Genomic DNA, 10,900 nt, shown 5'->3' with positions numbered 1-10,900 from the left:
ATCATCGTTATTATTATTCGACTTTTTAAAGGAGCTCCTCACCCACTTAACAAACATTAATTCAGTCTGACTTTCCGGCCCAACTGAGAGAGAGACAGATAGATGTTAGCGACAGCAATTGAACTTCCGAGCATCATGAAACATTGAAAAGGAAAAAAAAAAGTTTCAATCAATTAATATGGCAAATTACACTATATGGCATGCACAACTTAAAATGTAGTTAGATAGCTAGTTTACTGTAAGATTATAAATAAACAAATCTACATCAATTACATAAGAGACATACAAGATTTAAACTTAGTTTAGTATCTGTAGTGTCCACTGATATATTGAGTGAGTTATCATTCAGTGAGTACTACTTCCTGCTTTTATTTTTTTCCGGCTCTAACGACGGAATAATTCCCTTTATTTCCTGCATTGCTGCGTCTAATCGGGCAGCTCTCTGATCTCTCGCCACGTCCTTTCTAAAATCCAGAGAGCACAAATGAACCTTGTCTCGGTCAAGGAGACAAACGGAATCACTGTTAGTTTTTATAAAGCGTGACCTCCCACATTGTTTGCTCACGACTGACAGCCGCTGCCACCTCGGCCCGCTGTGCAGTCTCACAGAGAGCACGACGGCAGAGAAACCACAGCCAGATCCACTCTGCTGCTCAACACTCTGCTGCTGTTTGTCACTTCTCATCTTAAACTGATTTGTTCCAGGCTCTAGCACTCTGCACGACACACACACACACACACACACACACACACACACACACACACACACACACACACATCGCCGCCTCTTTGGGGGCTCTGACTCACAAACTTAGTTGCGTTGTCCCTCCCTCTGCTTGTCAGAGGTCACACTACAGTTTTCTGGCCTGTTTTTTGTAGACGGTAATTGTGGGGGATTCATATCTAAAAGTGCTTTTGGGCAATGCAAAGACGACAAGTATCGCTTTGTCACAGGAGACATTGTGCAGAACGCTCTTGGAACCTTTCGTGACAACGACCAATCAGGTGCCACAAACCACAAACATTTGCTCTTCGGCTCTCCAACCGTCATTCATTTTGAGATATTTCCTCCTGGGGCATCTGCCACAGCACACAGAGAAGAGGCTGCAGTGGAAACCACATTATTTGTCACCATTTATAAAGCACGAGACTCACTTATTTTTTACAAATACAATCTGGTGGAATCATATACAGGCATCATTTCAGTCTATGATTAGTCCTGAATACTAGTTGCACTTTTCCAGACAGTTTTTTGTTGCATTTTGGACATCGAGAGCGCATTTTCAAGAAAAAAAAACCGCATCAATAATAATAAATACACAGGGAATATTGGTGTTAGAGGCTAAAAGCAGATCTGAACAGGTGAATCCTAATGAGTGATTCAGCCCATAACAGCGAAAAGAACCTTTACTTTGTACACATCCTTAGCTGCTATAGTCTGAGTCTGTGTGACTGATTGTACCTGTGGCCATGTCACATTTACAATAATCAAATTAATGAAAATGGCCTCCAGCTATCATTTTCATAGTGCTGGCCAGCTGCTCCGTGTTCATTTACTCCTGCAGACCGGGCACATGCTGTACTTTTTTCAAAAAACATTTTGTGTGTCTGCTTTGAGTTATCATTACGTGAAATACAATATCAAACAAAGCTGTGCGACACAGAGTTACTTAAATACTATTGACATTGTTGCACGGCATTAACAAACACTGTTTACTTCTCACAACAGTTGAGTGAAGCTCTGATACAAAACTTCACAAACTGCATCTTCAGACTGCACAGATTGGTATATTTCACCTTCGGCGCTCATCTAGAATAAAAAAAAAAATAATGAACATGCATTGGTATTTGTTTTCTAGGAAAACAATGCCTAAAATGATAAGTAGCCACTGTACAGTTTGTTTCTGTCATTGAGATGTTTATCTCCTGGCATAGTCACTGTTCTGTCAAGTTGAGTGACAACACAATCACTGTACCAGCAGTAAATACAGACAAGGTCACGTCTCGTCTGACCCTGGGAGCTGCTTAACTTCTGGAGAGTTCTTTTGATAAACAGGCAGATGGTCGATTAATCTTAGCTTGGTTTCATCAAATTGAAGTGCAGTGAACAAGTGCTGCTTCTAAATTCACACAGTCACAATAGTCACAGTCTGATTCACAGGGTTCAGGTGAAGACGGGGGCGCAAGCCCAACTGAACGCATGCCGTTCAGTGAAAGAACTCCCTCGTCTTCTGCGGTTTTCTTTGGAGGACAGTGTAATGCAGCCACAGATTAGCCAGCCACAAGGTCCTTCTGAGGAGGGCGGAGAAATCAGCAGCTGGCAGTAAAGGCGTTGGGCTCAGAGGGACGGACGAAGAGTTTGCCAACGCCGCAGACAAAGTCTGATGCTTTGAGTTAAGAGAGACGAGCAGCTCCAGCAGCGCACACGTCCAGACCAGCCGGCAGCTGAGCTGAGCCCGGCGGGACGTCCTCAGGTGTCGAGTCTGCTGGGGCCAGTGGGACACCAGTGTGGCCTCCAGGCCCAGCAGCCCCAGCAGGAGCAGCGACACCAGCTGGTGAGCATCCAGCAGCTGCTGGCAGAGAACACTGACAGCGTCTGTCCACCACAACCCAGAAACAGAACCAGAACCAGAGCCGGTCCACTGCAGCAGCGTCACCCCCAGCTGCAGCATCCAGCGCAGCAGCAGCAGCCCGTCGGCCAGGGCCAGCTGGTCCAGCAGCACCGTGGAGGGCTTGGTGGAGACGCGGGAGGAGCGCAGCAGCGGCAGCGCGCGCAGGCTGGAGACGCAGCCCGCCAGCAGGGGGAGCTGCGCGCCGCCGGGGAGCAGCAGCACCGTGGCCAGTTTCAGCAGCAGGAACCTCCGCAGGCGCCCCCTGCAGGCCGAGACCCCGCCCTCCGTGCACCAGCAGCAGACCCCCCGGAGCAGCGCAGGGACCCGGTTCAGTCTGCAGAGAGATGGGTGGGTCAGTTGTGACGGCGATGATGTCATTGCTCAGGGGACACGCGTTCGTGCCCGTTAGAAACACATAAATACACATGTAGATACACGCTGTCCTCTTTTATGACTGCGTGCAGCCGCGTTGTGTAAGTAGGCAGAGGTCCAGACAAGCAGCCAAGCCCTTTTTAAATTCCTGAGTGGCCACGTGTCCAATGACAACCATGCCACGTCAGGGATTGACTCTGGTGTACCAGCACTGTAGCACAATTAGACTGAAGATAAATAAGTCTAAATAAATATCTTCCACTTCCTTGTAGGATTGAGGACAGTTTTGTTGTTTTGCTTTGTTGTTTTGTTTTGTTTGTTTTTTTGTTTTTTTTTGGGGGGGGGGGGGGTGTTGGTTGCTAAGTCGGATGTGTTACAGCTTCGTATCCAGACAATGAACTCATGAGTGGTTTCTCTACATATTTAGGGATCGCTTCAGCATTAGCTAAATGAAATAACAATTCAACAAATTCTACTATTTTTACTGCTATTGCTACTTTTATTTTAATATTTATACTATTTTTGACATTATTTTCATTGCTTAAAAACTCTTCACACTCATCAATACATCACATTTTAAATGAAGACCTGAGCAAATTCTAATCAGTGGAAAGAAGTGTGTGTGTGTGTGTGTGTGTGTGTGTGTGTGTGTGTGTGTGTGTGTGTGTGTGTGTGTGTAACTCACGTGGTAAGCGGGAAAAAGTTGATCTTAAAAGTCATCGTCCTCTCGCCACTCGAATATCAGCAGCTAGCTTGAATCCCCATGATGGCCGCCTCTTCTTCTTCTTCTTCCCCTCTCTGTTATCCCAGGGCACAGTGAGTGAGTGTGTGCGTGTGTGTGAGGTGGACTCTTCTCTCTCTTCCCTTTATTGAGGCTTCACCCCAGGCCCTCCGGACATGTGTGTCATCCTGTCTGGCCTGGAGAAGAGCCAGACTCTCGCTGATGATTCACGTCGTTGAATCAAGGTTGAGATGTGATGGGGGAGTGTTTATGTGTGTGTGTGTGTGTGTGTGTGTGGGGGGGGGGGGGCGGGGGCGGGGGGGGGGGTGGTTTGCCCTGAATCGGAGCCAAAAAAAGGCATAGACTGACTGAGCCACTCGGGTGCCATACATTAAATTATCGTACAAAGTCTGCCATTATTAATGACTCAGTAAACATGTCAGAATTGTTTTCAGTTGTTTGTACAGTTTATTTTGGCTGCGACTTGTGCACTTTGTTAGTATTTAGGACTGTTGTTTCTGAGTAGGGAGGCAAGCAAATAAAACAGTGTTCATAGCAACGTGGGTGTGATCACGGCAGTTGCGACTTGTTGCTGCTGCTGCGACTCAGACTGACTGTCCTTCTGAATGACTGACAGCCACCCGGTCGACATCACCGTTCCTTGTGACTCTCATCTTTGAGGCAGTTGACCAGGTACACGTGGCTTTTTTTTTTTGTCATTTCCAGAAGTTTCGTCTGAGCAGGCCGCGTGTGTGTGTTAGCGCGCGTCAGCCAACTGTTGAGTGTTTATTTGACTCTAAGGCTCTGTTTGCACTTGGTCATTTCAAGCGTTTTTCGTATTCCGATCGGCAAAAATCACACGAAGTAACCAAGTGGAAACAGTCCAAATCCGTATTGTCATCCGATTACTCAAACCACCTCGGGGAGGTGGTTTCGACGCTTCGCATAGCATAGCATAGCATAGCATTCCTCACGGACGTGTGAACAGAATGTGATCTCAGTGCACATTAACGACCGCCTACTCCACTCACCTCTCCCGTGTACGTACTTGGTCGGAGCCCCACCTCCCGGCGTCGTCATTATAAAGTTAAAAACATGAAGCGAAAATAAATAATTTTTGTTGGACTCTTTTATTAGGATGCTAATAAATTGTTTTATATATTATTATATATTATTATTTTTAACTTACAGAGTAAAGTTTCAGTTCAGTTTGGAAATTTTATTGAACGTGTTAAAAACAATGAAAAAGATTAGAGGCATAATTAGGAATTACCTCCACACACAAACAAAATAACGTCAAAAACAAATACAAACAAATAACAATAAAAAAAAAACATACTTCCGCCTAAAGTCACTTCACAATTAAACGTCATGTTCCAAAGAATAGGAAGAAGTTGTGAGTAACTTTCCAGTCCTACCCCTTTTAGTATTCAGTGCCAAAAATCAAAGAGCTAATTAACCTTACACGAGAAGCATTGCGTTATTTATAGGTTTTCGAGTGCATTAGTCCAAATAAAATGAAATTACTGGAAAAAAAAAAACGTTTTTCCCAGCTGGAGTCCAAGCGAAGCCGCTACCATAAAAAGCCAATTACTTTCCCTCACTTCGCACATTCTGAGCATATGAATCACTAGCCACAGCTGTTTACACTGGGATTACAGTAAACGCCTATGAACACTAAGATGTCTCCCATTTGAAGAAACATTGACTTCACATTGGAAGAGAGAGGGGGTGTAGGTGTCTGAGGGGGTTGTTTTTATAGTCCCAGTGTGATAGTGACAAATATTTAAGTCGGGAACCACTTGGTGCTCTGTAAACCAGCAGCAGAGTTTGTGGTCAACTTTCTGGGAGACTCGATACCAGTGTAGTGACATCAAAAGCAGGGAAAATTAGCAGCATTAGCTCGCGCCGCCTCGCTTATTTCAACAGTTTGTCACGCTAACAGAAGACGAGCGCATGGACGAGCTACAAATGTCCATGTTTTTCTATGGCCTTTTTTCCCCCTACTGACTCTTCAAAAGTGCAGAAGTAATGGAACGACCGTAGCTGTCGTAATGTGGCTGTTGAAACCCAGATCTAGAGGCTTTCTGACCTGGTGTCTATAGCTTTGTTCTGATGTGAGTTACTGAAGCCGATTGCCTGTCTTCCTGCTTGTCATCGACATCCTCCATTCATCATACACACTTAATGTGCTTGTATTGCCTTTATTGCAGCAAGGCTTTGTATCTTTTTTTTTTTTTTTTTACAACTCTGAGTGTCTCAATTCCTGTATTTACCAGCTACTTCAGTGAAGAGCACTAGAGATACACATCCTAACAAAGGATTAAAATCCGTCCAGCACTCCAGGCATGTTCGTTTAACTTGGTTTTTGTATTGTCTGCATAATTAAGGCACCGCATTTGATTGTTTTCTACAACCAAAACCAGTTTGTGTATGTTGAAAGAAAAGCAGACCGTGAAGGCCGCCTTGAGGAACTCCCCAGGTCATTTCAGTCACACTCAGATTTTTGTTGTCTTATTATAAAAAAAAAATATTTGTCCATTGTTTAAAATTTAAAGGTCCGATGTGTAATATTTAGCTTGATTTTTGTATTATATTGTTTTTTTATATTGGTAAAAGCTTAACATTCTGCCCATAAATACATTAATAAAAGTGTATACTCGTAGCACAATAAAAGTAATTCGGTTTTCCTACCCATAGAACAGTTCTCATACATATTTATATATATGTGTGTATTAAAGATGCGCCGATCCGATACTGGGTTAGGTATCGGTCCGATGCTGGACGAAATTACAGCATCGGATAAATGAATGTACAGCAGTAACTTTCCGATCCAATCCCGCAGCCGTTCACGACCCCTCTGGCCTCACTGCACGGCAGGCCGTAAAGAGAGCCGAGAGCGGCTGCTGCACATGTCAAGTGAGCAGCAGCCAGAGTATACAAATCAGCAAAGCGGTGGTAATGTCGGTGTTGTGGACTAACTTCAAGCTTCACAGTGGCAGCAGCACTGGAAACTTCAGCACCATGAACTTGATAAAGCATTTGCAGAAGCATCATGGAAAAGAATATGCAGACTATACACAAACGACCAGCGCCAAGTGGAATAGTGAGCCGCAACAACAAACACCACAGGAAACTATTGAGAAGCGCCAGAAACTCCTCCAAGACAGCAACAAAGCTAAGCTGATGGAGAAACTGAGAAAGGTATTGAGTTCATTCTGCTGGATGACCAAATGCTCTCTGTTGTCGGGAACACAGGTTTTGCTCACTTAATGGAACATTTTGGAGCCTCGTTCTAAGATACCTACCCGGCATTTCATCTCTTGTCTTGTCTTGTCTTGTCTTGTCTTGTCTTGATGCTTCCGCTAGAGTTGCCAACCGTCCCTTAAAATACAGAATTGTCCCGTATTTGACGATGAAATGGTGCGTCCCGTTTTGAGTCGACGCGTGATGGGGTTTGTCCCGTATTTCTGAGTTGTCTTGAATGTAACTTTATTTTCGACGCAAACTCGCGTTCGTTTCCATACAGGTTGTGTTCAATACCATAATCGACGTAGCAGCAGGCAATACCATTGCGCAACCCATTCACAACTGGCTGTGTAGAATAGTAGGCTAGGAATCGGGGTTGCTTGTTCTTTTCAGCAGCAAACGAAAATGGCTGAGGCTCCTCCCAACTCCTCAACTTTGAGCAGTCCTGTTCAGAGTTTTACTGCAATCTTCTGAATGCCAGACAGCAAGGCAGTGCTACAAGAAGTGAGAAGAAATACACCTGAAAAAGGAAGTAACAGTGAAAAAAGAGAGCCGTTAACCGAGATCTACCGTTCCACAGAGAAGAAAAAGAAAACTGTGTTGAACAGATGACTGTTCGTGGAAGAGAGATGTTGATGGGAGATGGATGTGGCAATGACAAGGAGGAATGTTTTGCAGGCTGGCACAAGCATCATCACTATAGTTGTACTTATTTTTTTTTTATTTGTATTCACTTTATTTATTTAATTTCTTTGTAAAAGTCCTGCACTTTGATTGTTGTGTAAAAATATGTTCAATCAAAACATTTTAATACAATTTAAACATTCATTCAGCTTATTTCTCATGTCTATTGCTAACAAAACAGTTCAAACTATGTGAACCATATACTTTTTTGAAACCCTATTTTAAGTTATGATTTACACTGTCCTGTGATGGTCATGGCCCCAAGCACTGCGGTAGCCCCCCTTGATTGTTCTGAATGACAGTTGGCAACACTAGCTTCCGCAAAGGCTTTATCAAGTTTGTGGTGTTGAAGTTTCCAGGGCTGCTGCCACCCTTTGAGACGTCTTTGTTGCACAAATTGCACTCTGCTGTTTTGCTTTTGGCTTTGTTAAGCTTGAAGTAAGTCCACACCGCCGACATTACCACGGCTCTGCTGACTTGTATACTCTGGCTGCTGCTCATGTAACACGTGCAGCAGCCGCTTTGGGCTCTCTTTAGGGCAGTCCGCGGGTCACATCCGGCCCGCTGGGTGTCTCTGTCGTGAGGCCAGGCATAAATCACACGATCTACCCATCGATCGTGAAGGTAGTTAGGCTCGATCACATGGAGAGAGAGAGAGAGAGAGAAAGCGAGAGAGAGAGAGACAGAGAGAGAGAGAGAGAGAGAGAGAGAGAGAGAGAGAGAGAGAGAGAGAGAGAGTCGTGAGGATACTTCCGCAGGTCTTTATACATATATATATGTATATATATATGTATATGTATTTTTTTGTATGTATATGTAGATATATACATACATATATATCCACAGTATATATATACACACACACACACACACACACACACACACACACACACACATATCAACTAGGATGATGGTTTTGATATGGAGATCTTTAACAAATGTATCCATGCAAATAAGATATTTCCAAGAAGTTTAGGAGGTAAGATTGTATTGGTATTGGTATCGGAATCAGCAGATATGCAAGGTAAAGTATCGTATCGGTATCCGAAATCAAAGAGGTATCAATCCATCCCTAATATTGATATATATATATATATGTGTGTGTGTGTGTGTGTGTGTGTGTGTGTGTGTACATGTATACATATGTGTGTATACATATATATGTATGTATGTATATATGTGTGTAAGTACATACAGTCAGGTCTATAAATATTGGGACATCGACACAATTCTCCTCTTTTTGGCTCTAAACACCACCACAATGGATTTGAAATGAAACAAACAAGATCTTTAATTACAGACTTTCAGCTTTAATTTGAGGTGTAGGAATTACAACAGTTTGGATATGTGTCTCCCACCTTTTAAGGGACCAAAAGTTAAAAAATTAACAATCATAAATGAAACTTTCAATGCCGTGGCATCACTAGCCTCCGTCTGACTAAGTGAGATCAGATCAGATCAGCATTAGATGTAGCATCCGCTGTACATTGGCACTTTACAGCTAATGCATGCACTTTTGTGTTGCATTAAATATGTATTCTCATGGCAGGAGAGATAATAAATGTGTCCATGTGGAACACACCCACAATGCCTCAGACTACTAATGCACTGACTCGTGGGCAGTGCTGATGACCTCATACAGACACTGATGAATCAAATATTGATTAATGGCTGAAATCCCCGGAGAAATTAGTCCCAGCCCGCACATAATGAACTAGCTGAGTCAACTTCCAAGTAATGCTTTCTTCCTCAATTTGTTTGCTCTTCTTCTCAGAAAGTGTGTGTGCTAAATGACGCACTACTACGAATCGGCCCTTTTTTCTGATGTTGCAAACCCGACTGAATGCCTGTCTCTGGTTAGTGGCACCGCTTCCTCTCAGGTGTTGTAAGTCCACGGCAATAAAGCAACAGTCTGTCGAGGAAGCTAGATTTTTTTTGTTTTCCTTTTTTTGGTGAGTTTTGTTTTTTCTGTTTTTTATATATATATTTTTTTTTTACTTGACTTTCTACGAGTTCCACTGTAGTTTCACTGGATGTCTAAAATTATATCTGTACATCTATGCTGACACTCGCATATACATGCTGCAGGTGCAACATCAGCAACAAGGAAACCTCAAGTGCGGCCAGCTGTGATAAGAATCTTTCTCAGTGGCAGAAAATGACTTTTAATCGTGATAGATTTTTCCTGTCAAACTACTGAACAGTGTTTTGGTCCGGATTATTGCGTACATCCTCTTTAACCCTTAACTTTCTGTCTGCACAAAAACTTTGTGTAAATGGATGAATAAATCGATTGATTGACAAAAACAAAAACAGTCATTTGGAAACTTGAGCTTGAACTTCCAGATGTATGGTTTGTTTTGAACAGTACGATTAAGATTAATGGCTAGTTACACAATGAATAAAATTCTGGTGAAAACTTAGTTTGCCTTGAGGAATGTTGCAAGCCTGCATGCTTTGCAGTTTGCAGGTATGAGGCTCATTCATAGCGTACAGGGATCAAAGCTGAGCAGCCTCTGAAATTTGAGACCCGTGTGAGAGTGGAACAAAACCCAGTGAATTTGTGCATGTTGTTAAGACGGACAAACATTTAAAGCACTGTAATAATAGGTCCATTACTGCAGCTTCCAGGTGTATGCAAAGAAGTTTAGAGACAATGCACGTGACTGAATGGGTGGCTGGAAACATGATTACACAATGAACTGTAAGCAAAATATCTTTGTCACATTTTTTTGGTCATTTTATTTCTGAATTAGTGGTTTTAAATCCCTCAGTTCACTGATGTTCATTGTCAATACAGACACTTTCTCTCCCAGTTTCTCACCAGATGAAACTGGGAGCACTGGGGAAAGCCACTGTACAGCTGTTGGATGTCTTGACTGCAGTATTTTCTCTATGACTGAGCGTGTCCGCGGGCTCAGAACCCTTGTTCCAACAGGATGGTCTCCACCTGATTTGCAGATTGACTCCCATGAGACAAAACCGACTAAATGTAGCAGATCTTAATGAACACCATCCGTTGTCCGTGGCCACGAGATGCCTCGGAATGTTTCAGCTGTGCCAAAGCCAAAATGTACTGCCTGAGAAATGCATTATTGTCGTGTCTTAACTGTGTACGTGTGTGCGTGCCTGCCAGATAGAATAGATAAGGTTTCGGTTTTGCGTGATGACTATGATAACAACTAATTCTAGTGTCCCAGCACGTCAGGGCTCTAAGATGAGGGGCAAACATTAAGGCGGCTTGGCAAACAAAACACACAAA

At 43.2% G+C, this 10,900-nt stretch overlaps 1 protein-coding gene across 2 annotated transcripts; it reads right to left on the bottom strand.

Annotated features, from left to right (window-relative positions):
• On the bottom strand, window positions 1–3,939 carry LOC142899760 (uncharacterized). Of its 2 annotated transcripts, XR_012928805.1 has the most exons (3): window positions 3,670–3,939; window positions 1,798–2,946; window positions 1–1,513 (listed from the first exon to the last, which is right to left on the bottom strand). XR_012928805.1 is itself a non-coding variant. In XM_076043519.1 (2 exons), the coding sequence occupies exons 1-2, from the start codon at window positions 3,702–3,704 to the stop codon at window positions 2,208–2,210; spliced, it is 774 nt and encodes a 257-aa protein (XP_075899634.1). In that variant the 5' UTR covers window positions 3,705–3,939; the 3' UTR covers window positions 1–2,207. The 2 variants fall into 2 exon arrangements, 1 of the variants encoding a protein (XP_075899634.1); XM_076043519.1 differs by having other exon boundaries at window positions 1–2,946.
• Between the last annotated feature and the right edge of the window lie 6,961 nt (window positions 3,940–10,900).

This window comes from Nelusetta ayraudi, unplaced genomic scaffold (genome assembly GCF_046127955.1).
Source record: "Nelusetta ayraudi isolate G7.1 ecotype Tasmania unplaced genomic scaffold, CSIRO-AGI_Nayr_v1 ptg000075l, whole genome shotgun sequence".
In the NCBI taxonomy this organism is placed as follows: domain Eukaryota; kingdom Metazoa; phylum Chordata; class Actinopteri; order Tetraodontiformes; family Monacanthidae; genus Nelusetta; species Nelusetta ayraudi.
This window is presented reverse-complemented; position numbering and strand designations above follow the sequence as displayed.

Bases quoted from the DNA above. Each gene is read 5' to 3' on its own strand.
- LOC142899760 (XM_076043519.1), bottom strand. From the start codon at position 3,704: ATGACTTTTAAGATCAACTTTTTCCCGCTTACCAC. The intron at 2,947-3,669 runs GTGAGTTACACA...ATCTCTCTGCAG, and splicing joins AACTTTTTCCCGCTTACCAC to ACTGAACCGGGTCCCTGCGC.